At 45.2% G+C, this 17992-nt stretch overlaps 1 protein-coding gene across 5 annotated transcripts; it reads left to right on the top strand.

Moving 5' to 3' along the window:
• Positions 1–494: 494 nt before the first annotated feature.
• Positions 495–12897, top strand: GSDMB (gasdermin B). 5 transcript variants are annotated; one of them, XM_070483196.1, is made up of 12 exons: positions 1592–1670; positions 2359–2547; positions 2918–3169; positions 6473–6644; positions 8298–8469; positions 9068–9152; positions 9491–9529; positions 10523–10549; positions 11205–11365; positions 11490–11628; positions 12016–12086; positions 12355–12834. In XM_070483196.1, exons 3-12 carry the CDS (start codon positions 2932–2934, stop codon positions 12496–12498), a joined length of 1248 nt encoding a protein of 415 aa, XP_070339297.1. In that variant the 5' UTR covers positions 1592–1670; positions 2359–2547; positions 2918–2931; the 3' UTR covers positions 12499–12834. The 5 variants fall into 5 exon arrangements, with proteins under 5 accessions (XP_070339299.1, XP_044601539.2, XP_070339297.1 ...); XM_070483198.1 differs by lacking the exons at positions 2359–2547; positions 2918–3169 and adding an exon at positions 495–545 and having other exon boundaries at positions 1595–1670; positions 12355–12897; XM_044745604.2 differs by lacking the exon at positions 2359–2547 and having other exon boundaries at positions 1589–1695; positions 12355–12833.
• The last annotated feature ends 5095 nt before the right edge of the window (positions 12898–17992 follow it).

The raw sequence follows: 17992 nt of genomic DNA, 5'->3' as shown, positions 1-17992 counted from the left end.
GGTAGGAGGGACCCTGGGATGCTGCTCTTCCTGCTGCCCCAGCAGAGCGAGCCCAGGGACTGGGAGGGAACCAGCAGGAGCAGCAGCAGTCCAGAGAGCAGGATTCTGCTCTGTGGCTTGGCCGGCTGTTACTCTGACAGAACTTCCACCTCTGGGCTCCACAGGCTGGCTGAGTCAGGTTGGGCTGGCAGAGGGACGGCTTGTGCCATGGCCAGCGAGGGGATTGGTCCAGCAATGGCTTCATAAATTAAGTGGGAGTGCCCAGTCCCATCCTCCGAATACCTCCCCTGTTCGCACTTCTTTTCCTGCAGTGCTCCTTCCCTGGGAGGCCTGCCTTTTCTCCTGGCCTTTCTGTCTTCAGAGGAATCTTCATGCTTCCTTCTCCTGCCATAAGTGGGAGTGGGAGGGGAAGAGAGGACCCACCCAGGACTTATTTAGATTCCCATGGCCGGGAGAGGGAGTCCTTCTAGCAAAGGACCTCCTGTCTCCAAGGTTCCTGGCCTTTCAGCATGTTCTGTGCAGTGTCATCTGCTGTTCCAGGACAGGTACAAAGTCCCGGGTCAGAGTAGGTATCAGGAAGATTGCAGGATCTTTGCCCAAGTCCACCTGCCACCTGCTGCCACCCCTGAGCGAGGCCCACACAACACTGGGAATAGAAATGCACCTGGGCTCAGTCCTGGAGGTGGGGGGTGCCCTGGCAGCTTCCTTGGACCTGCAAGAATGCAGTCAGGGTGAGGGGCTGAGGCACATCAACAAGAATCGGGTTCAAATCCCAGCTCTGCCACTAACTGGCCTTGCGGCCTCATCAAATTTCTTCCTCTGTTGTGTAAGAGGTTAGGGCTGTTGTGAGGATTAGCACAAGGCCTGGCATGTGGTAAATACTTAACACATGGTAGCCATATTAATATTATTACTATTTGTTAGAACTGCTGTCATCATCTCAAGTGTTCTTTCTGAATTGAGGAAAGCAGGGGCCAGAAGACAGGGGGTCATCTCTGAGGGCTGAGGGGTGGGGCCAGAGGCTTCTCGCTGGAGGTGAAGGTGAGTGACAAGGACAGGTGGTGGCATCTTTCCCAATGGGCTATGTGTTCTTACTGGCCCATCCTGTTCCCTACAGGTGTTAGCTGCTGTTGCCCTCTGAGTCTTCAGTGTTGCCCACCATGGCATGGCATTTGGGTAACTGGGTCTGACTAGTTCACTCTCATACACTTGTCATAGCCATGGCCATTGCCTGCTGGCACTTGGTTGGTACCCACCCGTATTCTATTTCTCTATTCCAAACTCACTGGATTGCATGGCTTGGTATGCCTCCTTCTGCACCATTCTCTGGCCCAAACTCACCTACAAGGTATATCAGGTTAATATGTATATACCACCTGTTCCCTTAGTCCAAGAGGAGGGAAGAGTTTCTTACCTCTGGCCTTATCTGCCTCCAGCCCATGTGAAAAAAATATATATCCCACCTGCTCCCTTAGTCCAAGAGAAGGGCCTTATCTGCCTCCAGCCCAGCCATAATGTAGCTTATCTAAAGGCCCGAGAGGTGGGGCACCTAGCCCTACCCAGCTTTCCAATTCCTTTCAATTCTCTTATTCAGTCTCACTTCCGGAGACACAGCGGCCAGGAACCGTGCAGAGATCTTACAGAGGGGATTCTCACAATCTCCATTTCTGGTAAGCAGCTGAGGACAGAGAGGAGGTAGGTGGCCCCTGAGATGGGACTGTGAGCCCTGGGCGCTGCCTTTTCAGATACCCAGAAGAATTCCTAGGTTGGGAGTGAGCTGAGAGTTGGCCACAGTGATGGGGGCAGGGACAGAGAAGGGAGCATGGGTGAGTAGGTACCTGGGCCGCCAGAAGGGACTTAGTGGGAGGTGGCCAGGAAGCTTGTGAGGGGAGGCCTGGCCCCAGGAGGGAAGCAAAGGAACCTGAAGAAAGGCAAAGAGATCTCAAAAGGAAGCCGTTGCAGAGTGATTGATGAAAGGGGAGAGAGTGAGAAGGATCTGGACGTAAGAGAGTCTGAAGGGTCCAATGTGGGGACAAAGAGCTGTTGCCAAAGAGAGACAGAGAAGGAAGAGCTGTGTCAGATTGGACTGGTGATAAGCCTATGGAGGGTCCCACAGGGCAGGGGAGATAAAGAGGTACAGGGGCCAATTGTAGACCAGGAGAGGGTGAGAGAGAGAGTGGGTTGGGGGAGATGCCCCAGGTGGGGTTTTGGGGTTCATTGTATTTTAGCAAGTGTAAGGGACCTTTCAGAAGGTGACCAAAAACTGAGGAGACAGGACCTGGGGGTGGGGGGCTGTTCAGGGCTCCTAGTTCCAAGCCACTCTTGCACTTCATCCTTTCTCTTTTGTTTCCTTCTAAGGCTGACTTACCACCATTTTGTTGGGAAATGGTTGGTAGGGGCACCCATCCAACTGCTTTGCAGAGTACAGCAAGGGAGGGAGGCCCCGGAGTCAAGGCCAAGGGAAGAAGTAATCAGTTGGGGTTGGTAATGTGAGGTCTGGCAGCTATGCCTTTCATCCCTTCCTGGATCCTCTGTTCATCAACACTGGTGAGAGTCTGGCTAGGGGATGGCAGGCCTGCCTTCCCACCCCTCGGGCCCCTCTGAGCAAGGGGGCAACTCTGCTGTGGGAGATGCAGAAAACAGGTCTTGCTTTCTGTTCGAGGCAATCACTGCTCCACCTTTCCTCCATAAGCGTTCCATGAGGGGCAGAGAAGAGTCCAGCATTTGTGATGGTCACCCCTCCTTAGTGTGTGGTGACCCCCGCACCTTCTGGAAACAGGGAAGGCAAGTAATTTCAGGTGCTGGTTGTCCTAGGAACTTTGGTTCTTCCTTGACCCCAGGCTGCCAAAGGTAGAAGATTTAAAAACCTGAACTAATATCCCCCTCCACCAAAATGAAATTGGCTTCCTTTTCCCAGTTTGTCCAGGCACAATGCCCAGCAAATTTGAGGAAATCACAGGAGTTGTGGTCCAAGAGATGGATTCTAGAGGGAATATGATTGCTGTCAGAAGCCTCATTGATGCTGACAGATTTCACTGCTTCTGTCTGGTGAGGGAGAAGAGAAATTTCTTGGGATGCCGGTACTACACAACAGACCTCACCCTGGAGGACATACTGGAGAGAGAGGAGGGTGAAGGGCTGTTTGATAAGCCGGATTCTGGGCTCCAAGGTCAGTATGAGCTGGGTGAGATGGCCAGCCAGGAGATTTTACCCACTCCTACTCCAGCCTACTCTCAACTTCCCATTGCCATCAACAAAATCAACCAGTTAACAAATAAACTGCGGAATTTGTATGTACACATTCACACACATCAATTTAAGAAATGTACAGAAGTGCTGCATGGGGAGAAGGGAACAGGGGAAGTGGAAATTAATTTTTTTTAAATTTATTTGTGAGGAAGATTGTCACCGAGCTAAAATCTATGCCAATCTTCCTCTATTTTATGTGGGATGCTGCCACAGCGTGGCGTGAAGAGCGGTGCTATGTCCGCGCCTGGGATCTGAACCCGCGAACCCCTGGCTGCTGAAGTGAAGTGTGTGAACTTAACCATGCCACCACTGCGCCGGCCCCAGGAAATTAATTTTTATTGGGAACTCATCCTAAATAGTCTTCTTTTTTCATTTTTTCCCTTTGTAAATAATTCGTTTTTAAATTAGCTGAGGTCTTCTCACTATTTATACGTTTATACATGTTTATATGTTTATCATTTCAATGAATAAATAAATGGAGGCAGTTTGCTTAGTGGTTAAGAAAGGACGCAAGCTTTAGAGCCAGGGTTTCTAAGCTTGACTCTGCCATTTACCAGCTGGGTGACCTCTGGACAAGTTGCTTTATCTCCCTAAGTTTGTTCCCTTGTCTGTCAACTAGAGAAGACTGTTGCAAGAATCCAGTGAGATCAGTTACGTAAATCATTTATCACAGTGCCTGCACAGAAGGACACTCAATCAAAGTTCACTGCAATCACTCTGCTGGCGGTGGTTATTATTATTATCCCATCAAGTTCCCTGGAGATCATGACTGAAAGGGAAGTTGCTGGCAAGCAGAACTCCCTAAAGGCTTGAAGGGATTTGCAGGTGTCTATTCCATCCCCCTGCCTCCAAGCTCAGCTATTTCTGTGGTTTCTTGGGTTTCAGAAAGCCCAGGGTAAGTGTTGTTCAACACTCACTTGGAGACTTATTTCAGTGTCTCGTGCCTCATGCTGAGGAGTTTTACAGCTCAGACGTCTCTGCTATAGCCCATTTGGGTCTCACCAAGAGATAGAAAAGAATTCTAACAATACCACTGTAGTGTTTTAGAGCACCTGCTAAGTGCCAGGTGCTGTTGTTATGTGACCCAGAGAAGTGCCCAGATTACTGGGAGGTGGCAGGCCTTTCCACAAGTGGAGTTTAATTAAGCAAGGGGCTTTAGGAAAATTTCAGATTAGCATTTTTTCAAACACTCTGAGTCAATTCTCTAAAAAGCAAATTGCCGAGAGCCAATTTGCTAAAAGCTAGTTCTCAAAAAATCAGTTTGTTAACCAACCAGTTCACTGAAAACAGAAAAAACCTTTAAACCAGGATTAGGATGTTTTGCCATGATCATATTACTCCCCAGGGTCAGGGGCAAAGTGTAAGTATGGAAAAAAATTTGACTAAGTGAGCTAACTTCCTTTAAGGGAAAGTCTATCTGTTTGCATAAAAAATTCAGAGGCAGAGGTGAAACCAAACTTTAAAATAAATCCTTAAGGGGCCGGCCCCGTGGCCGAGTGGTTGGGTTCATGTGCTCTGCTTCTGTGGCCCAGGGTTTCACCAGTTTGGATCCTGGGTGTGGACATGGCACCGCTCATTGGGCCACACTGAGGCAGCGCCCCACATGGCACAACCGGAAGGACCTACAACTAGAATATACAACTTTGGGGAGAAAGAAAAGGAAAAAAAAAGGGAGACTGGCAACAGATACTAGCTCAGGTGCCAATCTTTAAAAAAAAAATCCTTAAGAATGAAGTGAATTGGTAATTTGAATTGGTTTTCAGCAAGTTGGCCTGCTCCCTTTTCAAATGAATTATTTAGTTTTTAACTATATGGCGCAGATGGTGTGGTTAAAGTGTGAATAGGGTTTTTTTTTGTTTTTTTTAATTAACTAAAGTCCATATTTCTTTGAAATTATGTCAGTTTTTACCTAATGTCCTTTTTCTGTTCCAGGATACCCTCCAGGATACCACATTACCTTTAGTTGTCATATCTCCTTAGGCTCCTCTTGGCTGTGACAATTTCTCAGACTTTCCTTGTTTTTGATGACCTTGACAGTTTTAAGGAGTATTGGTCAGGCTTATTGTAGGGTGCCTCTCTACTGGAATTTGATGCTTTTTTTCTCATGGTTAGACTGAGGTAATGGTTTTGGGGAGGAGGGCCACAGTGGTGAAGTACCATTCTCATCACATCATATCAAGGGCACATACTGTCGACATGACTTATCACTGTTGATGTTGACCTTGGTCACCTGGCGGAGGTAGTGTTTGTCAGGTTTCTCCTCTTAAAGTTACTCCCCACCCCCACCTTTCCATACTGTACGTGTTGTGTGCATAAGGTTTGATTTTTGTTCTCTCTCTGATAAAGTATATGCAAAGTTTACATTGCTCAAGAAACAAACAGGACCTGAGACATTAGTGTCACATACAGGACTGATTTCAGGCACTATTTCCAGTTCTCTCATGTTCCACCAGTTCTGAAATGCATTTTTCTTTGGAAATCCAGCGCTGCCCCCAAAACCTAGCAGTAGGAGCTGTCCCTCCTCTGTAGTAAGTTCACACCTGAGAGGTCTGAGACTTTTAAGGCACTCAGCTTGGCAGCATTTCTACACATCCTCCATTAACTCCAGGGCAGCAGCTGACTCAGAATCAAGGCCTTTATGAAAGCACCTTATCAGCCCGGGCAGAGTCCACATGGACAGGCAACTTCCCAGGGTTGCCTCACTTTACACCTGCATGGTTCTTACAAACACCACAGACTGAACTCTGCTTAATTTTTATTTCCCAATTGGCAAGCGCTCCTAATTCTTTAGCTTTACTTTTCCTTGTCTCATTTCAGCCTCTCAAATCGTTAAGTAGGGCTAGCTCACATTTACTGAGCATTTAGTATATGTGCCAGGCACTTTGTTAGGAGCCTAACTGCATTATTTAATTTCCTCAAGCACAGGAAGTAGGTACTATTAATATTCTCCTTCTGTAGATGAGGAAACAGACTCAGAGGGCAAGTGACTTATCCAAGGTCATTTGGTGAGAAGGTGGCAGAGTGGGCTCAACCCTGGGATTGTGTGACCTCATGATGACTCCCAGTGAGAAGAGCGTTTCCTGGAGAGCCACAGCTGCAGGACTTCCTCAGAAGGGAAGAGGATCGTGGAGGGGAGCCCAGGATAGGGCTGCTCCAGGGAGAATTTTCTGGAGAAAGATCTTTTGGGTCATCCTCAGTATGACCTTTACCCTTCTCTTTCCAGGTCAAAAGGCTGAGTTCCGAGCTGTGGACATGGTAGACTCAAAGGGAGAGCTGAGTGTGAAATTGCCCAAAGAAATTACAATTTCAGGGAGCTTCCAGGGGTCTCAGGAGCAGGAAATCAAGATATTGCACACTCGGATACCCCAGAAATATCTGGATTCCCTTGAGAACAGGTGAAGCTGTAGGTGGCAGCAGTGGGGAGGAAGACAGGGAGAAGCCCATTTTGGGCACCAAGGGCATCTGAGGTGTGGGCACCCCAGCTGGCACAGCTTCTCACTCCCTACTCCCAGCATTCCCCCAACCCACTCCTTTATTCCCGCATGCCTTCCTCTTCTCCTTCAGGAAGCCTTCTCATTCTTCCAGGATCAGCTTCCAGGAACCTTCTGACACCCCCAATCCACTCACATCTCTGCTACCCTCCAGAGTGACTGATTACTCTGGCTTGGACCAAAACCTGCTGGTTTCAAGAGGTCACTCTCCTCTGTTCTTGTCTACTGAGTTGCCCAAATCTGTATTTTGTGCTTGTTTCACTCTGCCTTGTGGTAAGCCAGTGATTTCCACGTCCCTCTCCCTCACTGGACTAGGAACAACTTGTGAACAGGGACTGACTTCATTAACCTCTCTGTGTCTATCCCCAGCACACAGTACATGCTCAGTAAGAGAGCTGAAGTGAAGCACAATGAAATCAAAACACCCTTGTAGAACACTTTCTGCACAGAAAGTGCCACCACCCCACTCCACCAGGGTGGCACCAATCAAGTGATAGCTGAGGGTATGGTGCTTCCGAGGGACTTAGAGGAACATCACCAACCTTCCCCCTCAGTAATCATTTTGTTGTTGGTGTTGGTGTTTCTTCCCTAGCTGGAACTGTCAGTGAGTATGGAAGAGCTCAGGGAAAGGGGCCCCACCATTCTCCTGGGCTAGCCTTCCCTGACTAGAGTGGATGCCTTTTGTTTTTCCTTTTTAATTAAAAGCTGAAAGGCTTACAGTGAAATTTTACCGGTCCCTGGAAGTACCCTTCCCCACCACAGTATTGCTGGAGAAAGGCCTTTGGAGTTTTTCAAAGGGAGCTCATTTTTTTCTAGAATGCCTGTTGTTTCTAGGGTGAGGCTATGTGGTGTGTGTATATAGAGTTGGTGGGGAGGGTACTGGATGGGTACAGGAAGCTCAGCAGAGGCAAGGATGTAGGTCTTCCTTGAGGGACTTTTAATTGGAAATAGCAGAGGCTCCATCAGGCTGTTTTTAGTCACAAAATGTATTTCCTTATGGAATCAGAGATGCCTTCTGGAACCCAAGGGTGGACAGTGCAGCCAGGTCCCAGGTACCAGTGTGAGGAGCTGGAGCCCCTTCTCAGAGAACAGGGTACTGTGGGCTGGGCAGATGCCTATCTCAATGCCATGAGAAGGGCCCATGCTTTGGGCTCACACAGACCAGGGTTTGAATCTCAGCTCTACACTTATTAGCTGTGTGACCTTGGACCATTTACAACCTATCTCTAAGCCCCAATTTCCTCATATGAAAAATGGATGCAATTCTGCCTATGTCATAGGGTTGGTTGTGATGAGGGTTAAATGAAATGATGTGTGAAGTATCTCACAATGCTGGCACGCTGTAATCTTCCAAAAATGCTAAGGAGTTCTCCTCCCACTTTGCACTCCCCTGCCCCCGGTGGGTAAAGTGAATTGTGATGGGGGTGCTATGTTCCTTGGTTTTCCAGCCTCAGAAGCACTTAATCTCAAATAGGAACTAGCTGATGGAGAGAAATGTGACCAGGGAGGTGGGGCCCCCGAGATCTTGAACTCTCATCCCCACTTCACTCCCTCCAGGAAGCTGAAGAGAAAACTACCCACTATGTTCAAATCAATCCAGAAAAGGAGGGAAAACCTGTATCTGGTGACAGAAACTGTGGAGACAACAGAGGAGAACACCCTGGAAAGTGAACGGCAATATACATTTTGGAGCCGGCTGCATCTTGGCAGTCTCAAATTCAAACGCAAGGTTAGGATACTGGGAGGCAGGGGCTGCAGGAGAGCCAGCCTTGACCCACCCACTGCAGGTCAGGGGCATGCCTGCCTAGACACCAGGCTCTTCAGCTCTTCCTCCAGAACTCCCTGAGCAGTCCTGCCTGCTCTTTGGTCTTCTTATGACTTCTCTTCTTGCCCCGAGAAAGTGTGTGTGGCATTGCTAAGTCCCTCCCGTGTCACTCCAGTGACACTCTGTTTTCATTTGCTTCATAGCACTTCCCATGGTTCATAATTACACAAGGATTTTTTGCTCATTCATTGTCTGCCTCCCTTTCTAGGAGGCGGGAGGGCAGGAGCCACAGTGCCTGGAACAAAACAGATCCTCAATAAACATTTGTTGAATGAACAGTGGAAACAACATGAGTTTTGGGGTCAGATGCAGGTTCAAATTCCAGCTCTGTTACTGTTTTTAGCTGTGAAACTGGCTCACCTACTGACCCTCTCTGAGCCTCAGTTCTCTCATCTGTAAAATGAGGATAAAGATGTCTACCTCCCAGGATTGTTTGGGAGATCAGGCAAGATAACTACATAAAGCACCTAGGGATCAATCAATATGAGCTCCTTTTTCCTAGCAAAAAAGGGCAGTGACCACCCCCCCCAAGCGGGTCCTGGGCTATCGAATAAAGCAGCTCGTCTTCTCCAACATGGAAAGGATGGGTAAGCAAGGCCTGGTGGGGGCTGGCGGTGGGGTGGGGGGTGACTGGACTGGAGGGGTCCTGGTGAGCTAGAAGGTGGGAGGAAGTTCCAAGGAAGAGGGAGGGATCAGGACTGGGAGGAAGGACTGAGGCTCCTTGCTGGGACACTGCAGACCCAGGATTTGCCCCACCATGACGCTTATCCTTTTCTAGAGGTATTAACTACCATCTGTCTCCCAGTATTTTCTTTTTTGGTGGGGGGCGAGGTGTGAGAATTGGGGAAAGGCTAGAAAGAAGAACTGACAGAGAAAGAACTGGTCTTTCTGATAACTGGTCTTCTTTTTGTGTGTGCTGGTTTAGATATTTATTTCGTGGGCAAAACAGAGTCCTTTCCAGAAGGTGAGTGAGCTTCTGGGCCTCCTGTTCATCATTCCAGAATGGGCAAGGATAGTATTTTTAAAAAGAGTGTAACAAATGGCCTGGAATTATAAAGTTATTCGGGCCGAGAATGTACTAGGATGCACCCAGGGGTGGGAACCGTGGTAAGGGCAGGAGAAAAATCTGCCTGTTGGAGAAGCAGGTTGGATTGCATGTTGGCCTAGGTTTCCAGGCTCTCACAACTTTCACTTGCTTCATGGGAGTCAGTATGCTGGATCCCGAAGTCACAGGCTCTACTGAAGGCTTATTGGCCTAGGAAGCACAATTGAATTACCTGGCCAGTTCTTACATGATAGCTCTGGCTGTGAAAGGAGTGCTGGTCTGGGAGTCAAATGGTCTCAGGGTCTAGTCCTGACTGCCACTCACTAGCCCTATAGCCTCCTGAGCCATGGTTATCCTGACTTTAAAATGAATGGGTTAGACTAGAGGATCCCTGCGATTCTGAATGTGGCCTCCTCTGGAATTGCAGTTTTTCCTTGGATCTCAGAAGGACTGCACTGCCTAAGAGGGCTTGGGAAGAGGCAGAGAGAGGTCTAGATGTGCTAGAAAATTCAAGAAACTCCTGGAAGTTGTAGAAGTTGCAGGTTCAGTCCTAGCAAGGTCTTGCTAGCTCAAAAGAGTGAACCTCTGTCATTCTAAAGTGCCATAACAGAGGAGACAGGAGATAGATTCCAGTCCCTGCTTTGACCCAATTTGCTGAGTGACTGAGGGCATGTTGCACCCTCTCTGGGTCTCTGTTTCTTCTTCAACCATCTAGGCATAATCCTGTGGCTGCCCATCTCCCAGGATGTGGGAAGGGGTCATTTACACACAGTGATGAGGATGGAGGCTCCCTGGCATGGGCAGTGAGTGCTTGGAGTCCCAGAATGAAAACCTCCACCACTGGGAAGAGAATGTCTATAGGGGAATGGAGGTGACCTGAAGACTCTGAGATTATTCTTCCTCTCTTTGCAGAGAAAGATGGAGGTTCATGGTGCTTAGGTAAGGACGGGAGCCAGCTGTGTCCAGGATGGCTGTACTTACTCACTCTTGAGCCGTCTGGCCTCAGGACTGCAGCTCAGATGGGGTAGCTGAGTATGTGTGTGTTGGGAGGGAGGGTTGGGGGAGAATGGTGGGGCAGTGCCCAAAGCAGATTTCAAGTTTAGTCTGGAGGTTGCATCCGTCTCCTCTGAACACAGTGGTTCTCACTGGTTGTACATAGACATCACCTGGAGGAACTTTAAAGCTGGTAATGCCTGAGTCCCACCTCCAGAAATTCTGATTTAATTATCTGAGGGTGTGGCCTGGGCTTTAGGATTTTTAATCGCTCCCCAGGTGATTCTCATGCACAGTCAAGGTTGAGAACCACTGTTCTAACTTCCTCTAAATTCTCACTACTCCTAGTGTGGCCCAAAGAACTTGGGGTTGGTATAAGACTGGGGGTGAGCTGGGGAGCTGGAAGTGGCACCAGTGGGAGGCAATGATGGTGAGTGCCTGGGAAGGATGCTTCATTTTAACACGAAAAGGTCAGAAGAAGGGAAGATACAGAGAGGTGGTCTCCAAAAGAAAGAATAGACGAAGAATGGGATCTACAGGAGTCTTGGAAATGGAGCTTGTTGGGCTGGGTAGGTTGGGTTCTTAATTACTGCCTCTACAGGGAGGTCCTTGAGTTTGGAGGATTTCAGCAACATGAAAGAGAAGGTGCAGGACATGGTGAGAGACCTCCAGGATCTGACTGAGCAGGAGCGAAAAGATGTGCTAAGCTGCCTCACTAGGTGCCTCAACGAAGATGCGCAGCTGCAGGATCTAGAGCAAAGAGTAAGAGGCCCAAAAAAGAAGTGAGGCAGAGAGAGGGAGAAGCCGGTGGGGAGGGCAGTTGACACACCGCAGACAATCTGCTATAGAGGGACTGGTGCTCATCTCCCCCATCTCCTGGCCCTAGGTATCTGAGGTCCTGATCTCTGGTGAGCTACAGATGGAGGACCCAGCAGGTCCTCTCATAAGCAGCCTTTTTAATGATGCTGGGATCTTGGTAGAGGCGCGCTCAGAAGCCATTCTGGATGTCCTGGATGCCTTGAGGGGTGAGGAGGGGTCTGGATGTATGCTGGTTTGGAGGAAATGCTGAGCAGAGGAGTGTGTGGGGAATCAAATCTTGGGAGGAAGGGGGAATACTTTGCCCTTTACATTTTGTGGGAGATAGGCCTTCACATTTCACAAACTAGCCATCTTCCCCAGGCCCCAGGGATTGAGGGATTGCCTCCTCTTCACCCTTGGCACAGTCTATGACCTCCTGCAGGTTAAGAGGGAAGCAGGAACCATAGCAGGAGCCCATTTGGAATAAATCTAGCACTCCCAAGGGGCTCTCTGGAACCTCCTTCTGATGCTTGTCCTGAATCTGATCAGACACTGAAGCCCTGTCCCACCATGTGCCTCTCCTCTCTGCCAACCACCCTCTTTTCTGCCTCCAGAGCTGTCTGAGGAACAACAGCTTGTGGCTGAGGCCCTAGAGAAGGGGACCCTGCCCCTGTTGAAGGACCAGGTAACACAGCCTGGGCTGACGGAGAGGGGGCGGAAAACTGTTAGTCCCAGGAGGGCAGTTGGAGCATTCTGAGTGCCAGCACTGACTGACTAGCAGCGCTGTCACTATGTTGAGAGAGTATGAGGCTCTCCAGGCTCCGCAGGAGAGAGTGCCATGATGGATTACTACGTCTGCCCTGGGCTCAGGATTAAGGAGTGTGGCCAAGTATTTGCCATTTCTGGTATATTTCCTTGTTCCCAGCTTTTACAGTCTGCTGTGTTCCTTCCAGGTTGAGTCTATCCTGGAGCAGAACCCGGGTGAGCAGCCCCATGAGGTGGGCTGTGACCCTGAGGCACGAAATCTTTGTGCTCTCTATGTTGCTGTCTCCATCCTGCTGCAGCTAAGTGAGAAGCCTACCTCTGTGTCTTCCTAACTGTATATTGGCTCTTGAACCATTCTCCCCACAAGCCTCTGACTGCTCCTCTTCGCAGTCCATCCTCACCCTGCCCACCTCCCCAGTCACCAGAATGATATCTTTAAAACAAGCAGCTGGCTGTTCTTTGATACATCCCATTCCCTACATGATAATGTCCCAAATCAGCCTGGATTGTATGCATGGACTTCTGATTAAAAGTGGCAGATTGATCATATTAATTTCCTCTCCTTCTTGAAACCTCACTAATGACAGTAAAGTAATAGAAAAGATATAAACCCCCAAGGATAAAGAGAATGAGGCGGCAGATAAGAGATTTCAACACATCTTTGGAACCAGAAAGTAATTAAAGGCGTGCAAGCCGGGAGCTGTGGGACTGAGGGGTGCAGAAGAGTACAGGACGACAATGCTGTTTTTTCATCATAAAGTTCTATTTTAGTTCTAAAATTTAGTTCTAAAAGTTCCTTTTAGTTCTATTTAATATTTTTTAACACAATGTAATTAAAAGTAAAAGAAATATATGCTTGTAAAGCATTTCAAATATTTCTCAAGTCGAAGGTAAACATACTCTGGGATCTCCCCTCCTCCCTCTAATATAACCACTGTTAACATTTTGGAGAATGTTAACATTTTCCCTATGCAGCAGCTTTTAAAATGTAATTTAAACATGAAGTCATAATGATATGTTTTGTATCATTTGATCTAGTTTTTTCTTTTAAATTTGTAAAAATATTATATGCAACAGGAATTCTCATAAGTGCTGTTGGGAGTGCATACTGGTCAACCACTTTGGAAAACTGTTTGACAGTATCTACTAAAGCTAAACATATGCCTATGACCCAGCAACTCCACTTCCTGGGCATACACCCGAGAGAAATGAGCGCACGTATTCACCGAAAGACATGCATATACAAAAACGTTAACATAAGAGCCCCAAGTTGAAACTATTCAAATGTCCTATGACATTAGGATGGATACTTATATTGTGGTATATTTATGCAATAAAAGAGAACAAATTACTGCTACACATAACACGGATGACCCTCACAGACGTAATGCTGAGCAAATGAAGCCAGACACAAAAGAATGTATTTAAGTTTGGATCCTGTGAGAAGCTGGTGCCAAAGTGGAATCAGATGTGCAAAAGACTTATTAGGGGAAAAGCCTGTGAAGAATAAAGGGCGAAGAAGCAGGAATAGGCATGGCAAGACTTCAAATCACAATGCAGGTCTAAACCCTGTGTAAGTAGAGAAGGAGGGAAGGATGGAATAGGGAGAGTCGCAGCCAAGCCAGCCTGAGCTTAAGCAGTCTACTAGATGGGTCCCCCCACCATGCTCAGCCTTTAGCTGGGAGCAGCCCAGGAAAGCCTGACCTCAGGAAGTAGATCTACAGGGCAGCAGCTAGAGGTTCTCAGTCGACTATGCTTCCTGCAGCAGGTTCTCCTAAAGAAAAATCTCAGTGCTACCCTCCACAGCCACCATAATACCGTATGATTCCATTTATATGAGGCTCAAGAACAGGCAAAGCTTCACAATAGTGGTAGACAAAAATAGTGGTTATCTTATTGGGACAGTATTGACTGGGAAGGGGCATGCAGGAACATTTTGGGTCACTAGAAATATTTTATATCTTGATCTGGATAGTAGTTACATGGATGTTTACATGTGTAAAAATTTACTAAGATCTGGGCACTTTAAGTTTTTTTACCTCAAGAAAAATTTTAATTAAAAAACATAATATATACACATGAAAACATATTTGAACAATACAGAAGAATATTTAAAAAATTAAGTGGAAGTTTCCTCTCAAACCCCTTCATCCTAGAACCTAGTCCCACTTTCTTGAGACAGCCATATTAACACTGTTTTAGTCTGTTTGTTACTATTACAACTAAAAATGATATTCTTATATTTGTTCTTAATTTATTAATTTTAGATAGTATTTATTGACTCCCCAGTACTAAGGATAAATATTGAGAAAAACACATTGAACAACAAGTTCAAAGCAGTCTTATTAAAAAACATGTAGGGTACTATGAGAGCATTTAATAAAAGGTAACATGGTGGTCCCCTCTTACCTCTGACATTGTCTCCTTCTTTCTTCCTTAAACTCTGATTCCAGCCATGCCAAACTATTGGTCTTCTATTGGAACATGCCATGTACTTTTACAATGACATGCTTTTTAAAAATACAGGCTGCACTCTCCCTCTGCCTGGATTCCCATCCCTCACCTTATCCATCCTTTAAGCTATGGCTCAAATATCCCTTTGTATCCTCAGGAGTCATCCCAGTTTCCCAAAGAATTTGGTGACTTCTTCCTCTCTATGGCCCAGAGCATGTTGAATACATTTCTATTATGGCATTCATATTGTACTGAAATTATTAATACATGTGTCTGTTCCACTAATGTGGAAGTTTCTGGAGAATAGGGTTTAAATCTTACTTTTCTTTGCAAGGGCTCAGTAAACAATAGTTTGCTTCAAAAGTGCCTTTGAGTTGGGGGAAGTTTGGGAGACACAGCCAGAATTTCATGAGGTTAGCTCAATCTCAGAACTAGTAGTCACTACGAATTTTTTTTTCTGTCCTCTCAAGAGTCTCAGCAAGGGACTACTTGTCTAAGGAAGATTAAACTGACCCAGAAACTTGAGGCGTATATTCGATCTGCTGATTTCCTTCTCATCTCACGTTTCTGATTCCAGAGTGAAGTTCAATACATTAATTGCATACATCTGTAACGAATTTCCTCTTCTAGCAGCTGAAACTTGTGATAGAGATGACTTTGAAATGGGGAAAGATGGGATAGTCATTATTTGAGCTTGGAGGGATTTGGGAGATTCCACTGACTCTTATTCTTCAGAACTCTTAGCTCAAGCAATACCCACTTCTGATAGTTTCTCTCTCTCTCCAGTCGGAGTTAGAGACCCCTAAACACACTGTGCTTACCCCTGTTGGGAAGGAAACTGTTTTGGAGAAATGCCACCTTGGGATAGATAAGATCCTAAGGAGGTGGATGTCAACAAGTCTTGGAGAAGGGGGAAACTACTTTGCAGGAAACAAATTGAGGAATTTATTGATTTTGCGCTTAAGATGGAGGAGAAGGACATTGGAAGGAGAGAGAATAGAGGAAGAGAGAAGTACAGCGAGATGGAGAGAGGCTGAGACTAGGTGAGGTAGTAAAAACTTCTAGATATGGGATAGGTGAAGAACATTCAAGAATGGTGATGCCAAACATGTTTCTGGTAATATTAAGCTAGGTTATTTGCTCCAGCTCTCCCATGGAAAACAATTTAAAATGCTGGATAAGATAATTTTAAAACATCTATAATACACATTTAATTGCTGGCAAGAAAAGAAACCGAAGCCAAAATATAAGTGAAAAGGAGACCCAGGGAGATAAGTATCAGAACACTAATGTAATTCTGCCCCAGGTGAAGGGGATTGAGATTTGCACATCCAGGCAAGCTGGAGCTTCAGTTTGGCCAGCCCTGTGGATTGACGAGTCAAGAAGTTAAGGCCAAGGACCCACCCGAGGTGGGGAGTCTAATAAAAGGAGATCTTTCCCATATTAACTGGGCTTCATCATTAAGATAGGAGTGAACTGGCAGTAAACTCAGCTCTTGACTCACCTGCAGGGAACTGTAGGGAGGACTCTTGGTATTGAGTGAAGAGGGTAAAAAAAAGGAAAGGAAAAAAGTTCTGAAATATTATGGCCATAGGCTAGTCTTTTCACAGATCTTAGCCTGGATTTGCATCATCTGGGTGTTTCAGAGAAGCTCAAATAGCGAATTTAGTTTGAGGTTCCAGGATTGGTTGTGTCCCCAGATGCCTGTCAGAATCAAACACAAATCTTTTCTGAAGGAAGTCATCTTCATTTCCACAAATAATTTTTTTTTTTGAGGAAGATCGGCCCTGAGCTAATGTCTGTGCCCATCTTCCTCCACTTTATATATGGGATGCCTGCCACAGCATGGCTTAATAAGCAGTGCATAGGTCTGCGCCTGGGATCCGAACCAGCGAACCCTGGGCTGCCGAAGTGGAGTGCATGAACTTAACCACTACACCACTGGGCTGGCCCCCACAAATAATTTTTTAAGGACAATGAGTAGTTCTCAATAAAAAATAACAAAGCATACAAGGAAACAATACCATGAGCAAGAATAAGCAGAAACAACAAACAACAGAAAGAGGCATATAAAAATATCAAATATTGGAATTATTAGACTATATCATAAAAATATGCTCATATGCTTAAAGAAATTTTAAAATGAGTTTGAAAATAACAATAACAAGAAGAAAACTATAAAAAGTGACCTATCATATTTGAAAAAGAACCAAATAGAACTTTTAGAAGGTAAATTTAGAAGAAAATTTTGATCCTACCTAAAAAACTTAACGGATCAGTTTAAGAGTATATTGGATATAGCTGAGGAGAGAGTTAGTAAAATAGAAATCAGAAAAAAAATATTCAAAATATAGTACAGAGACAAAAATATAGTACAGGAACAAACTATAATAGGAAAAAAATGTAAATAATAATAAAACTAAAAAACTAAATGATAAAAATTAAAAAACTAAAAAAACTACTATCAACAAAAAGAATACAAGAAATGAGAGAAAGAAAAACCTAGAACAGATGAAACAAAAAACCCAAAAGAAAATGGTAGAATGAAATCCAAATGTATTAGAAATTACATTACATGTACATGGGCTAAATGAACCAGTAAAAATGCAAATATTGTAAGAATGGATAAATTTATCTACTTGCTGTTTATGAGAAATATCTAAAACATAAGGATATAAAATATTGAAACCACAAAGAAATATACTGGATATGTAAATACTAATGAAAAGGAAACTTGCATAGATATATTAATATTAGGCAAAATAAATTTAAGGCATAAATCATTATTAGTGGCAAAGAAAGTTACTTCACAATGATAAAAGTTTCAATTTACCAGGAAGATATAACAATTTTGAACTGCTATGCATATAATATAGCCTCAAAATACAGAAAGCAAACATCGACAGGTTAGAAGACAAAACAGTCAGATACACAACCATAGTGAAGATTTCAACACATTTCTATTAATAATTGATAAAATAAGCAGCTAAAAAGGTCAGTAAGAATATACACGATTTGAACAACATGATTAGCAAACTTGACACAATGGACATCTTTAGAAAGCTGTACCCAGCAACAACAGTAGAATGTACACCTGGAACATTTACAAACATTGTCTACATGTTGATCCATAAAATAAGTTTCAACATATTTTGTAGGAATGAAATCATACATAGCATCTTCTCTGACCACAATAAAATTAAGCTGGAAATCAATAACAAAAACATTACTAAATATCACCATTATGTTAGAAAAGTAAGGGACACATTTATGAATAACTCGTGAGTCAAGAAAGAAATCCTAATAGAAATTAGAAAATATTTGTTTTTGTATTTAACAATAAGAAAAATATACATATAAAACTTGTGTGGT

This window comes from Equus asinus, chromosome 13 (assembly GCF_041296235.1).
Source record: "Equus asinus isolate D_3611 breed Donkey chromosome 13, EquAss-T2T_v2, whole genome shotgun sequence".
Taxonomy (NCBI): domain Eukaryota; kingdom Metazoa; phylum Chordata; class Mammalia; order Perissodactyla; family Equidae; genus Equus; species Equus asinus.
This window is presented reverse-complemented; position numbering and strand designations above follow the sequence as displayed.